The sequence below is a fragment of the Haemorhous mexicanus genome, chromosome 2 (genome assembly GCF_027477595.1).
Source record: "Haemorhous mexicanus isolate bHaeMex1 chromosome 2, bHaeMex1.pri, whole genome shotgun sequence".
Taxonomy (NCBI): domain Eukaryota; kingdom Metazoa; phylum Chordata; class Aves; order Passeriformes; family Fringillidae; genus Haemorhous; species Haemorhous mexicanus.
The window spans coordinates 42,688,314-42,706,367 of NC_082342.1; the positions used below are offsets into that span (position 1 = coordinate 42,688,314).

The 18,054-nt window shown below is 43.0% G+C and overlaps 1 protein-coding gene across 1 annotated transcript in view; it reads right to left on the minus strand.

Moving 5' to 3' along the window:
• The window catches only part of MAML2 (mastermind like transcriptional coactivator 2), a 217,845-nt gene that overhangs the window by 63,232 nt on the left and 136,559 nt on the right, over positions 1-18,054 (minus strand). The window contains exon 2 of the mRNA XM_059838595.1: positions 7,317-8,765. Within this exon, the coding sequence (XP_059694578.1) occupies positions 7,317-8,765 (1,449 nt within the window). The remainder of the gene's footprint in view (positions 1-7,316; positions 8,766-18,054) is intronic.

Consider the following 18,054-nt stretch of genomic DNA (forward strand, 5'->3'; position numbering starts at 1 on the left):
CACCATGCCACTGATGCTACATGGAGTAAATGGATTGCCCTCATCACACAGCGCACCCGTATTGGAAACCTGAATCGCCCTGGGATTTTAGAGATAATTACAAACTGGCCGGAAGGTGAAGATTTTGGTCTTTCTGATGAAGAGGAACAAGAGCAAGTAACACGTGCCGAAGAAGCTCCACCATACAACCAACTCCCAGCAGAGGAAACACGCTACGCTCTTTTCACTGACGGTTCCTGTCGCATCGTAGGGTTGAACCGGAAGTGGAAAGCAGCCGTATGGAGTCCCACACGACAGGTTGCTCAGGCTATCGAAGGAGAAGGTGGATCAAGTCAACTTGCTGAACTCAAAGCTGTTCAGCTAGCCCTGGACATTGCTGAGAGAGAGAAATGGCCAAGGCTCTATCTTTATACTGATTCGTGGATGGTAGCCAATGCTCTGTGGGGCTGGCTGGAAAGGTGGAAAAAGGCCAACTGGCAGCGTAAGGGAAAACCAATCTGGGCTGCTGAGGAATGGAAAGAAATTGCCGCTCGGTTGGAGAACCTACCTGTGAAAGTCCGCCACGTAGATGCCCACATCCCCAAGAGCCGGGCTAATGAGGAACATCGAAACAACGAACAGGTAGATCAGGCAGCAAAAATAGAGGTGTCGAAGATAGACTTAGATTGGCAACATAAGGGGGAGTTGTTCCTAGCTCGATGGGCCCACGATGCCTCAGGTCATCAAGGTAGAGATGCCACCTATAGGTGGGCACGAGACCGAGGAGTAGATTTAACCAAAGACAGTATTTCTCAGGTTATCCATGACTGTGAAACGTGTGCTGCCATCAAGCACGCCAAGAGAGTGAAGCCCCTGTGGTATGGTGGGCGGTGGTCCAAGTACAAGTATGGGGAGGCCTGGCAGATCGACTACATCACACTGCCCCAGACACGCCAAGGCAAGCGCTACGTGCTGACCATGGTGGAAGCCACCACGGGATGGTTGGAGACCCACCCTGTGCCTCACGCCACTGCCCGGAACACCATCCTGGGCCTGGAAAAGCAAGTGCTGTGGAGACATGGAACCCCTGAGAGAATTGAGTCGGACAATGGGACCCATTTCAAGAACGGCCTTATCAACACCTGGGCCAGGGAACATGGTATTGAATGGATATACCATATCCCCTACCATGCACCAGCTGCCGGGAAAGTTGAACGGTGCAATGGACTACTCAAGACTACCCTGAAGGCACTTGGTGGGGGGACTTTTAGAAATTGGGAGATGAACTTAGCAAAGGCCACCTGGATGGTCAACACCAGAGGGTCTATCAATCGAGCTGGTCCTGCCCAGTCTGAACCCCTGCACACTGTAGATGGAGATAAAGTCCCTGTTGTACACATGAAAGGTATTTTAGGAAAGACTGTTTGGATTACTCCCACCTCAGGCAAAGACAAACCCATCCGTGGAATTGTTTTTGCTCAAGGACCTGGTTACACTTGGTGGGTAATGCAGAAAGATGGAGAAAGCCGTTGTGTACCACAGGGAAACCTAGTCTTAAGTGAGAACTGTGTGTAAGGATTCATTGTGATGCAGATGGAAATAGAATAAGGGGTGGATTATGTTCTGGATTGCAAGGCAGGATGTATTCTATTACCATCTGTATGGCAGTTGTCTAGGTGTTAAGTGGGCAATTTCCCCTTATCTCTCTCCCTGCGAGATCACAATCACTCCTCCCTCAGCAGGGGGCATCCCGTGATAAGAGGCTATTGAATGTCACTGCATGGCTGATAAGAACTGTAACATCCCATTGTGAGATGCTCCGCCCAGAGGGAGGAGCCGAGCATTGCTATCCAGATATAATCAGGAGATTCTGACACACCAGCACAGCTTCTCCACTGGATTCACCAGAGGAACAGCAGCTGCTTCTTCTTCCACGGATCTGCGGAGGAAGAATCACCCTTTTTCTACAGGACCCCCTGCTCCAACAGAACCACACCTGACACCTCAGGAGGACTGCAGCCACTTTTCCAACTGGACTGCTGCCAGCACCCTGACCAACAGGGTGTCAGGTTGAGTTCTGACTCTGTCATTTTAGTGTACTGCATTGTTTTTATTTTATCATTTTATGGTTTTTTCCCCCCTTCCCTATTAAAGAACTGTTATTTCCTGCTCCCGTATTTTTTTTGCCTGAGAGCCCCTTAATTTAAAATTCATAGCAATTTGGAGGGGTGGGGAGGGTTTGCATTCTCCATTTCAGGGGAAGCTCCTGCCTTCTTTAGCAGGCACCTGTCTTATCCAAACCAAGACACCCTGCAATTGATGGTGGTTATTGGGACATACTCAAGTTTTTATCCAGAATATTTAATTCAGAAGTCCTTGTACAAGAGAATGTGACCAAAATGGAGCTATCAAGAAGAGCTGTCATCCAAATATTATTTTTATAGAGAGCTTTGAGAGAAAGGTCACATTGTTATTTTCTAACACTATGGAACAGTTTCTATTATTACAGATTCCAAAAGCCTGGAATTGTTGTCATTTATGATCTAAGTAAAATTCAAGTCCTGGTTTGTACCCATTACCAAAAGCTACTCTAGGTTTTCTCTCTTCATTTCACAAACATTTGTAAAATACTTCCTTCACACTTGAAAAGAGAGAGGTTGCCTCACCAAAAAGTGTTCTTTTCTTCCATAGTGGTAAACACAGAGGTTTAGGAAAATACTCTTTTAATAAAGAAGACACATTTTCTTTGAGAAATTTCAGGGGCTAAATTAGAAATGTAAGTTACTACTCAGCAGTGAACTGTAAGAGTTTTTTAATAACTAATGTCAAAAAAGACATTAGTCCTTTTGGTCCTGGTGCTTCCTCCTCACATAGCACCCTAACTATCTGAAAGTTTAACATATACTTTTTATTCAATCCACATGAATTTACTTTAAAAAAACAAAAAACAAAAACTAGAAGATCATATCCTGCTTCTAACTATCCTGCTGTGAGTACAGTTACACTCTCCTGAAAATAAATGAAATTTCCCTGGGCTTACACTGGAGAAAATGAGAGGAGAATCTGTTTCAGGATCTCTGCAGAACTGCCAGGTTAGTTGAAATACCACCTCTGTCCCTTGGAGATATTTCAGATGATGAATGCATATTAAGCTCTGGGCATTGGAAGGGCTGGTGTATTTGAATGGTTTGCAAGGACGGGGGGATCACATCAGCACCTGGAGCTCCTCTGTGGTGGCACATCCCTTGGTGCAGTGCTGATCAGTAATCCTACAGGGAAAACATGCTAGGAGCTGGTACTAGAGAAGGGACTGCTCAGTATTCAGTAGGAAGGAAGACTGGTTGGACATAAAAGGAGCCTGTTAAGTTCCAGTAAAGAAAATGATCTAACACATGCTCCAATTAGGACAAGTAAGGGCAAATACCACCACCACCCTTTAAACTGTGACTAATCACAATTCTTGGGTTATTGAAAAAGAGTGTAGAGGCGTGAAAAAGGAGAAGGTGATCCCATCCTCAAAGCAATTCTTGAAGAACAAGGACTAACAAGGCCCTGAGTTTTCCACAAGCAAACAGTGTTGTGGGTTGTATCTACACTGATGTATCCAGAGCCTTAAAAATATGGACTACTGCTTGTCCATGTAAAGTGGAGGGTGAAGCTCTCACGATCCCTTGTGTTATCCTTGCCTTCAAGGCCAAGACTAAATAGGACACATGCCTACATGTAGCAGATGAAGTGGCCTTGCTCTCTTAGGGTTCCTGTTCTCATGAGCTCAGCCTTCTATTCTCCCTTCCCTTGAGCAAATGAAGTTGAATAAAAACAATTGGAGAAAAATTCAACTTGAAATCCTTGAGTTTAATTTGGCTTTAGGTCAAAACCAGAAGGGGATGAATAATATTTTATTTAGTAGATACAAGCGTTTTTTGTTGTTGTTGTTGTGGGGGGTTTTTTGTTGTTTTTTTTTTTTGTTTTGTTTTTATTTTTTTTACTTCTTCACAGAAAAGTAATAGATCTTATTCAACAAATAAAATGATCAAAAACTTTGAAAATGTGTGAGGAATTTCTTGGACTAGTTAAAAACATCAAGCCTTCTGTTCAAAAATCTTAAGTCTTATTTCAGAAGCATCTCTCACTGACTGGACTACATTCCTTCAAAAGGGTAAAGTTAATTTCCACCCAGGCCCAGTTACAGATTTTCAGCTGTAGAAGTATCACACACCTGGATTAAACCTGTATAGAATTTGGAGCTTCCAAGTACTTCCTAAACAAAGAGAGTGTTGAATTTCCATGAGTTTTTTCATGACTATGTGTATGTTGCATTCAGATAGACAAGAGAAAGAAATCTTTCCCAGAACAATGGAGAATAAAAGAGAGAGGCAAACAAACCCTTCATTCAGATCAACCTTCCAGGAAACCAAGATGATTTCCATCATTTTTATGACTTTTCCCTAGAGGCAAAAGACATCTAATTAGCAAATCCCTCTGTAAGTTTGTTTCAATTGACACAAAGGGAATGTGACAAGCAGAGAAATGAAAAGCCTTACATTTCCAGTTAACCAGTTTGGACTGATAAAACCAAGCTCAGATGGGTTTTGGGAATCTTAAAGCTTGGGGAGCAAAAAATTCCAAAGGGTGAGCTAGTTCTGCTAAAAATGTGAACTTACAGTGTTCAAGTCATTGTTTTCTGATGGCAGTGTCACAGCAATCCTTTGTGAATGTGCCCTCACATTACCAGCTACAAAGCATTGCCGTGAGTTGTGACATGGTCCTGTAATGATCTGAGGAGGAGCTGAATGATACCAAGCACAATCAAGTCTTGATTCCTCAAGCAGAAATAGAGCATGAGTAAAATAAATATTAATCATTAATTTAATTAGTAAATGCTGGTAATTAATCATGCATTACTTTTAATGATGTGAAGAAATACTCAGAGGTGGGAGATGATCCTTCAGGAAAGCAGGCTGTGCAGCCTAAATGAGGTAATGTCCCCATTGCTAAAATCAGCAGCAGTCGACCCACAAGGTCGCTTTGACCTTTGTTGTCTTTACTGGAAGATAATACTAGCAGTGTCTCCTCCCTCTTGATTTAATATCTAGATTTATGTGGCAAGCAGGCCCTGTCCAAGGGGTTGGTGGGCTCTTGCAGCAGTTCAGGCAGGTGCTGAAGGGTCCACAGGACTTATAAATACTGCCAGGTAAGCGGTAACATTCAAACCTTTTAAAAACCGTGTAATTCATGGACCAATTATATTTCTAAGTATTGTTCCAGCAACTACAAAATACTCTAATTGAAAGAGACATAATTGATATTCTGAACTTCATCAGCACTTTGGAACAACTGCTAGGGATCTCTAAAAAAAGCCAGTTATGTCTCTAGAGCATAGGAAAAGCAGCATCCTTACTGCAAAAGCCCTGTAATCCGTGTCTAAAAAACTTCCAAGCTTCTCAACTGTGCTGTGGGTCAGGTAGCCACATCTTGCAGAAACAGCTAAGGGAAGTGGTCAGGTGACATGAAACATTGGAAAATTAGTCGGCAGAAAGAAATCTGTGGAGATAGGCAAAACCCCTTCCTTGGTGTAATATCTACAGTTACAATATCACTTAGGAGAAGTTTCCTAAACAAAGGCCTTGTGGCCGCACATGTGAGCGATCCCGCTACGCTCACGGTAAATCTTGCAGGTACTACTAGGGCCAAGGTGCCCAGTCCCTTCTTGTTGGCTGGACTCCATAAGCAGCAGCCCAAGAGAACACAGAGCTAGTAGTTAATATTACTTCAAGCAGAATTGCTCTCATGTTTTTATGCCTCTCCAGAATGTGACCTTGCAAATGTTTTCAGAAAAACAGACTTCTGTTTGCAGAAGTCTTTCCTGTCTCCCCTGTGATGACAGATTGCTGGAAGGTTCATGATGGCTGAATGAAGGAACTGTTAAAATTCTTCTGTCTGCCAGTCTTTTAAGAGAATGGGGAAATGCACCTAAGAAGAGAGCACACAGAGGCTCAAGAAGAGCAAGAGCTTGCAGACACTTCCCATAAAACAACAAAACTGTGCTTGCATCCTGCAAACACTCATTTTACAGCATCTTTCCACAAAGCAATTTCTCACACCTGTCCTTAGGTTTCATCTGGTACCTCTTGCTAAGGGACTTGTTGGAGTAAGTCATGGTTAGTTGCTCAGGAAATTTAAAAGAATTAAAAGGAGAAAGGTGTGCAGGCATACAACTGTATTTACTCTTATTAGAGCATCAGCCTGTTCATCCAGTTTGGTGAAGAAACTCCAGCTTGGAAGGATTTGTTCACAGTGCTACTTTCTGGGAGTCCATGGAAAACTCAGGCTTTCATTTTTAAGTAGCTTCTTATAGCTTTTTTCACATCTACAAATGATCTCCACACCTATACTGCAATTCCATATCTTCAAATATGCTGAGATGAAATCCCACCTAAACTACTCAGAGTTGCCTAAACCTTTCAAGGTCAAATACGTTTTACTTGTTTTGCACCTGGTTTCCAGACTCTGGGGTACAGCAAGTTTGCACATTCTCACTTTGATTGGCAGGTCTGAAACTTGGGATCTGAGACCTGGGTGCACAGGGACTTGGCATAGCACAACTAAGCTAAAACAGCAGATCTTGTCAGGGTACTGTCTCATGATAACACAGTGGGAGCTGGCTACATGGAATATAATTGTAGACATATCTGTGGCAACCTTCTCCTTCATCTCTCAGCATGTATTTTATCCACAGAATATTCCCAGAAGTGTGATGGGTGTTTAGAAAGCTCACAAATAAATCTTAGTTTTTCTTTGCCAAAACGATAGCAAATGTGCAAACAGTATTTTTTGTCATATCAGTCAAAAGATATCTAAAAACAGAATTTCCTAACCCTTCCTCCCTGAGAAAAATGATGGCATAAAAATGAACATTGTAAAACACATTAGCTATGATAACATAGGAATTCATTAAAATTTTGACTTTCAAAAGAACCTAAATTTTTGTAAGCTAGAAAACTTAGATGGGAGTCCAAAATACACTTGCATCTGCCCTGCTAATTCACCTTTCTGACAAGTAGCTACATAATATATAGCAGTGACATATTCATTCCATTTCATGAAGAGAAAAGTATTATGAGCATGTTCTTCTTGAAATTCTTCTAAATGTGCATCCATGGTACACCTGAAAAGGTTCTAAACGTGCCATCACCAGCTCTGCAGAAGTGCATGCTGAGAGGGTCATTAAGTGCCACTAGAACACATCGCCTGCAGGAATGAGGCCAGGCTGGAAAAGCCTTTTTATTACTTGGACCAGAATGATTCCGTAACAAAGAAGGAGGAATTTGTCTTACCTGTCTGTGCTGCTGAGAGACTGGATACTGCAAACCTGAGATTTGCTGGCTTTGCTGCATTTTCTGAAGCATCATTTTTTGCTGCATTGCCAGGGTTACGTTAGGTGGCCTCTGGAGAGACTGGTTTGGGAGAGGCTGAGCAGTTTGTGGTTGTGGCTGTTGTTGCTGCTGTTGCTGTGGCTGCTGCACGGGAGCTGAACCCTGTGCCTGCTGGGTGTAGTGCAGAAGGGCAGGCTTGTTTTGGGAACCCAAAACCGAAGGCATCTGCTGGTTTGTTTGCTCTGAGTTAAAGTGAAACAAAGGCTTTGTGTTGCCATGATGCTGCTCTAGAGGTGGCTGAGCGCTGTTGATAAAGTTTCTGTTGAGGTCCTGAGGCTTCTGTTGCATGATTATGTCCATGGGATTGCTCTGGGGAGTGGTTGGTTTATAAACATAGTTGTTCATCCCTTTTGTCTGGTTTCCATTCACTGGCACCCCAAGCATTGCTGAGCTTTGTGGGCTGAACTGCTGCTGGCGAAAAGAGGGACTGGGGATCTTCTCTTGCACAAAGGGTCCAGGGGAAGGTCCTGATGGAGACAGAGTGGACCAGTTGGCTGTCTGGTTCTGCTGCTGCTGTTGCTGCTGAATCAAGGCATGCTGCTGCCGATTGGCTGCAATCTGTTTGAGCTGCTGTGCATGAGACACCTCCTGCCAGTTAGGCAACGGCCGAGTGGACGCAGAAGAAACCTGCGACACCTGTGTTTGAGGCACCGAGGGGATGGGCGAAGAGGCAGACATGGCAGTGGAAGCCATAGTGAAGGCTGGACCTGTAGAAGAAGGCCTCATCTGTGGGGAGCCCACAGGAGCCTGATTCATGCCTGCTGCATACTCACTTTTTATCACCATCTTATCCATCTGCAGAGATCTCACAGGGCCCCTCTGGCTCTGCTGCCCAAGGTCAATGTTGAATGGCTCATCTTGTTTTATCGTGGCATTTATCATATTCTCTAGCTCAACATCACTCATTGGTGGCACCGATATGTTAGTCAGTTCATTAAACAGTTCCTGAAGCTCAAGATCCATCATTTGGTCCCATGAGTCTTCCCCATATCTGTTAGGGAACATGTTCTCATGGGATGTCTGGCCATCTAAGTGTTTGCTGCAGGACATTGTTTCTCCTGGTTCTTTCTTTACCTCTTTCAAAGTCATATTAAACATGTCATTCCCACTAGCATGGGTATTGTTTGCTAGGCTGCTGGCCTTTCTTTGTGATCCTTGCCCCACAGTCATAGTTCCTGACATTGACTGGCTTTGGCAATTGTTAACATGTTGTCCACCTTGTCCCACTGGGATATTGTCACCCACTCTTATCCTCTTAATGTCAAGGAAAGAGCTGTCCGAAACACCATTGGGCCTTTTGTTGACAGGTGACAGATTTACCACCAACTTTCTCTTCAAGGAGCCTTGAAGCTGAAAGAAGCAGAGACCAAAAAAAAAAATCATTAGATGAATACCAAAGAAATAATTTAATTGCTTGAAAGGCAACAGGCAGGTAAGCATTGCTTACTTCAGAAAGCTCCTCTGGGCTTTTTTTCATCAATGAAGCTGTGCAGAACTGTAGGCAAATAGGCTTTAAGTGGTGAATCTCCCTGCCACCACCACCCTTGCCATCAGCATTTTTTGAGCACTGCTGCCTCCTGTTCATCACAGACCCCCTTCCCCACACAGGTATGATGAGGGATGGAGGTAGCCAGAGCTGTAGTTGGTAAAGCCCCTTTGCTCCAGACCTACTCCAATCTAGCTGAGCCAGACACATCTAAAGTATTTTACACAGCAGAGACAAATGCAGTTATGAAATCTGCCCTTGTGCCTACCAGTGGTACAGGTTTTAATTTTCCCAATTTTGGTATTTAATCCAAAAAACCATTTTTGACACCTGGAGAGTCCAAAAGTCCTTGAACACATTATAATGGCACACACAAGATCAAAGCATCCTTAGCTCATGTAGGTTTATACTGGCCAGAGATGTGTATAATTAAAAATGTTAGATATTAACTTGTTGAAAAGTGAGAATTAGTTCACTGGAGCCATGTCAGGTTATGTCAGCCAAGGATCTGGCCCATTATGTACTTACTGCCAGATTATTTCTCAAAGATGTACATTAAGTTCTTGTTGTTTATGTCCTGAAATATCTCTTATAAAACATACAGTCCACTCAACACTGCTCTGAGAGTTGTAACTCTATTTTCTTTTCCTTGGATATTTACAGTGATACTTCCATTTGCTTGCCAGCCCTGTGGGCCTACTGAAAGAAAAGAGGTTCATGGCTCTGTCTGCCTGACCTACTCATTTGCTGTGGCTGTACACACAGATTCCCATCCTGTGCACAGAAAACAGAGATGTCAGTCCCATGAGCTGAAAAGCCTGGGCTTGGTACATATACCCTCAAGTAAGATGCAGATGCCCTCAAGAAGAGTTGCCTTGAACATAGTTCATAAAAGAACAGATCACTTTGAAACAAGGGCAGCTGTCCTATATTTAGCCTGTACATTTGATCTTAGAGGTCGTTTCCAACCTTAATGATTCTATGATTCCATGAGCAAAGGGGTGCACAATGAGGGGTGTGCACATGCAGCCTTTGCAGAGCCAGCACACATTGTCCCAGTTTCAGCCACGAGCAATGCCAGGAAAATAAGCAGTGAAACAGAGCTCATCTTCTGCCTTTCTGCACTTGGGCAGAGGTGAGATGGCCCCAGAGGCATCAAGACAATGCCATCTGAGAAATACCTGTGTGTGCCAGTGAGAAAATAATAAATAATGCCTGTACACACTGTGATATCTTGGGAGGCTGTGAAGGGCAGAGAGAACCGAGAGCTCTAACTCTCCAGCTAAGTGAGGAAGGATGATTTATGAGATCTTCCACTCACATTATTTTAATCGCACTCTTTCATGCACAGAAGTCCATGGGCACGTAATACTCTATTGTGGCCTCTATGCCCCTCAGTTGCAGGCTTACCCATAGGTAAAAGCTCTTCCCAGATAACTCCACACATGAAAAATTTTATTCAGGCGTGAATATCAATTATTGCTCGAAAAGAGTTTAACTGAGAAATACATATTTCCTCCAAACCCACATATTCTTCCATTGCATCATCAGGTCACTGAGTTTAGCCCTTAAAAATAAAGTTTGTAATTTCTCTCTCTGACACTGAAAATCCAATTTCATATTTCAAGTTAACTTTCCAGCATAGCTTTTAAATCACAGATTCATGTTTTCATAAGGACAAACATGTTGGTGCCTACTTTATAAGTCTACAGACTGTGTGCATGCAAGAGTATTTAATTGTCACTAGGTATCTCTCACAGGGGAGAAGTTTTGGTGGTCACTGCAAAGAGAACAGACTGTCTTGGATTAGCATGTTCCTTCTGACACATGAGTCACTGTACTTTCCTTTGGAACAAAAAAAAGGTAAGTTGCACTTCCTTTTACCATCATCTTTGCTGTCAGTGTGTTTATTAGAAATCATGCTTGTACACTCAAATTCATCTTCCTGGGAAATGGGGAAGTCCGCAGGTCATTAGAATACATGACTTGGCAGCATATTTTGCTTTCAGATATGTTGCTGACAGAAAGGCTGAACAGAGTACATCCCCTGCATATGCGTATGTTTTATGTGGTTAATATGACTTTCTGAGTTAATTTGGGTTTGCCTGACATTTTGAAGCAGAGGGAGCTGTTTAAAAAACTCCACATTTTCAGGGCACCTGCACCAAGCTTTCTGACACATGTAAAAATGCAGGTGTTACATTGTGCTGCGTGTAGTATCTGCTTTTCACCTGCCTTTGAAGTAACTTCTAGCAGATCACAGGGTGAGGTAGGTGATCTGGGAAGTGGTTTGCCACACACAAGTCAGCAGCAGAGCCAGGCAGAGCACCATGATCTCCAGACAGATCCTTTAACCAAGCACCCCCTCCCTTAGCATGTCCTGGAAGACTCCTGGTTTCATGACATCTGCCCACCAAAAAGGGAACTGTACATTTCTAAAGAATAACAAGTGGTAACTTTTTACATGTCCCCAAAACCTTGCACACATAACCCTTGGAATACTGACAACACCATCAGTCAATAGATGTCCACACCTTAAAGCAGAAATGAGAACAAGTGAGGCTGCAAAGGTGCAGGGAACTCAGGGATCTTCACTGAGGCTGCTAAAAAGGTCCTGATTTCACATCCCCCATGAGTTCAGGATATGGAGGGAGAGGGCATGGGAGCGAGCAGCCCACAGGGATGAAGCCCCCTCTACCTCCTTGCACTGAGCTGTTACCAATTATGTCGGGGGGTGTCAGGGCAGTGGTCTGTGTTTGTTCAGGAAGATGAGCAGTGTCCATCACAAGCCTCTCTGCACGCTGCCTTTGGCTGGGCACTGCTGCCCCAGCATTATGCCTCTTTTATTTATAAGGGAAAGGACCAGGGTTCCATCACTGAAATCTTTGCATTTTTCTAGCAATCATGTTTTTTGATTACTGACTAAAAGTCAGTACTCAAGCCCTTTTTACCCAAGCAAAGCACAGACTCTTCAGAAGGAAAAAAAAAAAAAAAACAACAAACCAACTTGCCAGATTTCAAGCTCCATCTCTTTCAATTTGCAAGCTAGGATTGATTTGGGTCAGTAAACATAAAGCAAAAGTTCCTATAACATACACAGGAACATTCCTCAGATCAAAGAGGCTTGTGATTACACATCTCAAACTGCTTGAACTGTGTAATACTGAAAGGCCCTGTGATGGGAAACGAGTGACATGACAGTAAGTGGGAGAGGAGGAAGCCCTCCATGCCCAGCTCCATCCCACAGGTAGGTGGGCAGCACTGGATGAAACATCACGGAGCACAGGCATTTCCTGGCAGCATGTGTTACTGCGAGACCTTTTGCTGAGCAGGCTCTGGTGAGTCAGTGTGAGGTCATGCACTCACAGCAAGGCAGTGCTGGATGATTGATCTTCTGAAGTTAGAACTGAGCCTCTGGAGATCATTTCTATGAGACTGCCCAGTGCTGTTCCTGGACAAAGTGCTTGGGAACAGCAGAGGGCAAACTCCAGAGATGACTTGATCTAAACGACCCGATGTGATACCATGTCCTCTGCAGAGGGACATATGTAATATTTATAAGTTTTATATTTAAAGCTTATTCAGAGTCTTAAAGGAATTTAAGAGAGGCAGCTTTTTTCTCTAATGCTCTCTGACACCAGGCCAAATCAGCAGGAAATTCACTGAACTAATAATTAGGGCTCATCAAATCCTGGTACCAAATAACTTCTCTTTTGCAAAAACAGAAAGGTTTTCGCTTCACCATTCTTTTGGTTGAATTGTTTTACTAAATATAAAACTAGAGGATTTTGCTGAATTTTTATTTTTCTGGCACATTTTATTTTTCCAGAAAACAGAAACAAAAAAAAAGTTTTGGTGCAAAAGCACAGCTTGTCAATGAGAAATTTTACAGATTGTTTTCTCCAAAATATCCATATCGAACAATATTTTTATCACATCATTGATACATTTCTGATATTACTCATGTGTAGTCACCTTATATTTCCTTCCACAGGGTCTACCCGATATAGTCAAGAAAAGAATTGTCTGTGTCAGCAGGAAATAATAGTCTATCAGGTTTCTCTTTCAATAAAAATCTTATTTTTTGTGCATTTCATATAACTTCAGCAGTTGGACTGCCTTTAGAAATTGCTCTTTATGTCATTTAACACTGTGTAGGCAGGAGCACAGTGCTCGACAGAGCTCTTAGACTAACCATCCAGCACCTTGAGTTTCACAGCTCTCAGGACAAGTAAAACACAAGCTGTCCCTCTGACTTGCCCGAGTAACTCCATAGTGCCTGCAGACCAAGCCTTTGTACAGAGATGTTAGTACTGTATCAGACTGTCATTTTGAAATGTTTATAGCTGGACACTTAAAACTGGGCCAAAACACCAAAATACCCCAAGGAAACTACAGAGAAAATACCACAGTTTGATAGTCTTAAGTCCCCACTAAGCCTTTTAGTGGAAGACCTCCTCCCACCTTTGTTCTCCCAACTCTCACTATTTTCTACAAAGGTTTGCAGTGTTCTTACATTGTGTGGAGGAACAACAGAGATCGAACTCCCAAGGTGCTACTGACTGAAACCCCACACTGTGAAGCAGGCAGTGTGGCAGTGTCAGCAGTTTCTGTGGAACGATATCTCCGATGATAGAAAAAACAGCTCTGGATTTTGGGCTTTTAATGTAGAAGCAGCAAAAAAATCCACTTTAAAAGGTCCATTTTGGATTACCTAGACTTCTCACAATATATGTCAACTGCAATGGAAACAATGGCTACACTGTAAACAAAAGACTCCATGTAGCTGGGGAAGCAAAATGGCAAAGGATTTACAGGAAAAATATTCAAACAATTAAAATTGGGCAAAAAATTCCTTTCAAAGGAGGAAAAGATGCTGAATGATACTTATTTATCCTGAGAAAGCACCTTTGCATTACAGAGCTAGACCTAGCAAGCCACCCTTGAGGCTTAGAGCCTGATTCTGAATGACAGCAACTCTCAATTTTAAAATAGTGGTTGGCAGTGTTTGCTGCCAGCACTATCACCTCCTGTGGTGTTCGGAGCTGTGCCAAGCTGGGGAGCACCTTTCCAGGCAGGGACCAGGGCACACCAGGGCAGAGCCTTCCTGTTGCAGGAATCTCCCAGCATGCAGGAGGACCAGATGCCTCTCTCCTTTTTTCTTACCCCTTCAGCCAGACAGGATGGTGGTGGTGACCCACACTATGGCCAGCTTCGAAGCTGCAGAGGCACCCTGGGGCTGACACAGGGATGATGAGGGGCCATCTCTGAGATGCCATCTCTGGGGCCACCACAGCAACTAATGCCACAATCACACAGGCATCCTCAAGGCCCATTTCTGACTACAGACTCAGTTTTGAGGGTTCCCATCGCCACTATTTCTACACATCTGAAATCTGTTGGCTCTGATTGTTCCCCTTCCTTCCCACACCCAGGAGAATCAGGTTCACCCTGATGTCTCTCCTGAAAATCTCAGTAGTGTGATCCTCTTCTGAGGGCTTCCTCCCAGCCCTTCTGCTCTTCACTTTCTCTGCACTGCTCAAGCACATTTATTTTTAATCTTTTGTCTTCAGCTGCAGCATCTACCTGGCGTGGCTGAGGATGCAAGCATGAGAGTAGTCTTCAGAGAGATTTTAGCACTCTGAGTTGATAAAGTCCAAACTGCTGGATGATGCTGATCTGGTAAGCACCGTTAATTTTTCATGCAGGACTGAGTGACAGAATGGAGGCCTGAGCACTGCACACAGCCCTAAGAGCTGGTGTGTCCTCACAGCACCATGGCTAGGACAAGGTGGCTCCTCCATGGGTTCAAAGAGCTGTGCAGGGTAGCAGAAGCTGTTTCTTGCTCCAGTCAGGTTGCAGATGCTCAGCTCCAGGTGTCCTCTGCCACCTGCCCTGTGTTCATAAGAAGGGGACCAGCTCCTCTCTGAGCCTGAGGAGGAGGAGGAGGCACAGGTGCCTTCAGCCCCACGCTGTTGGTGAGCACGGCAGCTTGAGACAGCACACCTGCACTCTGCCTCACTCCCCTCCTATTTAGCTAACCAGCTCCAGGGACCACGTGGATGACCAGGGTTTACTGCCATGAGAATTTTGCTCTACCCATCCCAGAGCTCCCCACTGCCCATGCCTGTCCTTCTGATCCACGTGTCCATACAGACCTCTTGCAGTGGTCTCCTGACTCTGGCTGATCCTCAGATGTAAGCACCACTGGCAATAATAAAGCTGACTGAGAGGCAACACAATTTTCCTCCCTGTTTACTGTAATGTTTAGTGCCACTAAAACCAAATTTATAGTAACAAATAAGGATGTTTCTTGGCTGACAAGTATCCACTTAATTTTCATTAGCTGGGACAAGGCTGGAATAGCAATCAGTATGTTAGAAATCCCACAATTTACCTTTGCTTATGGAAAAATTATGTCTCTTGCCAACTGAACATACCAACCTAAAAATGCATCCATATTATTCACAGTGTACTGCCTAGAAACATAATGTCAGGGCTTTGGTCCAGGTTGCTGAAGCACAATAATTATATTTTTTATGCAGATTTTACATCTGATGGATTATAAAATATCATGTCTAGTCACACTCTTTTAGAAAATAGGAACACAGAAAAACAATAGCATTTTAACTAGGTCAAGATTGCTAATCAGTGTAGCAGTCATTACTGTGTGCAAAACAAATAGGCATAAAAGATCTGTATTTTTTTATCTTGCAAGCTGTGTATCTGTCTTCTGGAGGAGTCTTTTCTGCTTGCTCTTTCTTTCTTTCTTTCTTTTTTTTCCTTTTCAACCATGAATAAATTAACAATCACTTTGTGTGAAATCTACAGAAATTTATGTCAACGTTTATTACCATGAAATGTGGAACAAAGCATAATGCAACCTGAGCTTTGGGAAATAGGACTGCTTAACTGATCCTATCCTGATGAGAAGGAAATATCAAATGCATTATAAATGCTGACAGGATGATCAGGCATGTAAAAGAGGTCATCCAGTACCACCCTCCACATTGTTTACCAGTTTCATAAGTCAGCTTAAGGTATTAAAAACACATACTGTCTTGCACAGGAAGCTCCTAATCCTTAAAAATGTGGCTGCTGTTATTTGATTTGCCTTTTTGAGATCAATAGCACAGCAGATTTCACCTAAAGAAAGATGCTGAGAGCTGTTTGGTTCTGGTATTCTGCTCAGCACTGCTTCCAAATTGTCACTCAGTAGGCTCATTAGAGCACATATCCATGCCCACATGTGGGCTTTTATTACCTATCTAAGCACCCATTCCTTCTGCAACATTCTGTTATCAAAAATTCAGTCATTGGAGGAAGACAGTAGCCCTCCATCCAGACTTGGAAAATAAGGAAATGTTTAGACTGTTTCTTCCTGCAAATCAATGCATCACACAGGACACTCAAGTCAACTGTTTGGCCTTGAGGTCTTCTTCAGGGTACGTTACAGTTCACAGGAGATACAGTCACCACTTGTCAATTGGAATAGAAAGATCCCTTCAGCTTATTACCCAGTCATGCTTCCAGCATCAGACTCCATCAGCCATGACAAGGAGGGCCCATGTCAATGAGAGCTGCTTTCCATCATGCATCAACTAATACACTTAATGAGCAACTGGCAAAATGGCTTCTGGTTAGAAGGAAGGAGTCCTGACCCTCTGCCAAAACTTTAGTGGTGAAGTGATGTTTAGGATGAAATCCAGGCCTGCAGTAAGAAGTCTCCTACAAGATTGCTGCACTTACTTGATGGTTGGGTTTGACCTGTATTAGCCTCTTCCCCCTGGCTCTCACCCATCATGCACAGTCGGTCACCCCATTAAGGACATGAAGTATGAGCAGTACTTAAGAGCCTTTTTCAAAATCTTCAGCTTAAATGTGCAGTGTCAGGACAGGGCAAGTGCGCCCCACTGAGATTTGGACCTATTTGAGCAAAACAGGCAAAAATTTTGAGGGCTTTGGAGGGTTTTGAAACAACAATTAAAGAGCTTTTAAGATACTCCTAAGAAGAGAATGGACAATGGAAACAACAAATAAAAAATTATGAAAGTTTATATATTAAGACTCTAACTGATTAACTGCAGATCAAGAGATTATTTAGCAAACTTGAGCAGCAATAAATTCAATCCCAGTGAAATGATATACTTTCTCATCCAAAGTGGACAGAGTCTGAGGAACTGCATGAGAGATTCAGAGCTCATCGAGGTCTAAAGAGTGACTGATTTTGGGAAATGGGAAGATGCTGGCTTATAAAAGGTGATGATGACATATTTAGAAGGGGATGAAAACAATTAAACATCAAAGCTAAAACTAGTCTGTGGTTATTGGGGATTGGTGGTGCAGGGGAAAAAGAGGTAATGGGGTGATGATTTTTGTAGGCATATCAAGGTGGTTGTGTCTCTTCCACCAAGATATTTGTCATTGATACTGATGAGATACCTCCAAGTTTAGTAAGAATACAAGTTCACTGTTCCTCTATTTCTAACACTTTAGGAGTCTGGAGGAAATCTGTAAAAATGAGATTAATTTGACCAGTATCTAGGTCATTCTGGAATATGAAAATCAATAAGGAATTGTGATCATTATGGATGGTCATTAGCAGGTTACAGGAAGCCCAAATGCTTTGTTGTCTTGGACTGGCACGTGTTCAGGTGAAATTTTGTTATTTGGTCTTTCTTTAAGTATCATCTTGATGAGAAGGTTGAAAGAGTCCAAACCCATAAAAATGGCCAGAGAAACTGATTGGAAAGGTTCGGAACCAAGGAATCACTCAGGAAGGAATGCTTCAGGAGCTGAAAAAGGTCAGTGTGAATAGAGGGGACCTGAGCAGCCCAGGGTAAGAAAAAGGCACCTATAAGTTAAAAGGAAACTCCAGCAATTCAGGTACTGAAAAGCTTACAAGATCATGTTTTAAAGGAATGTAAGAAATGACAAACAGAGTGAAGAGGGTGAATTTGCACAGGAGGACTGAGAGGATGGTTGCACAAGCAGACAAGTCAAATGCCTGGAGACATCTCTGAAGAAAGTGAAAATAACTTTTCTAGTTTTCTCTCTGGTTAACAATGAGAATATTTTATGGTACAGATCATCTAGCAAAAGCCTGGCTTTTGCAAAAATATTTGCTTTGGCAAAAGAGGTTCAAGGAGATTG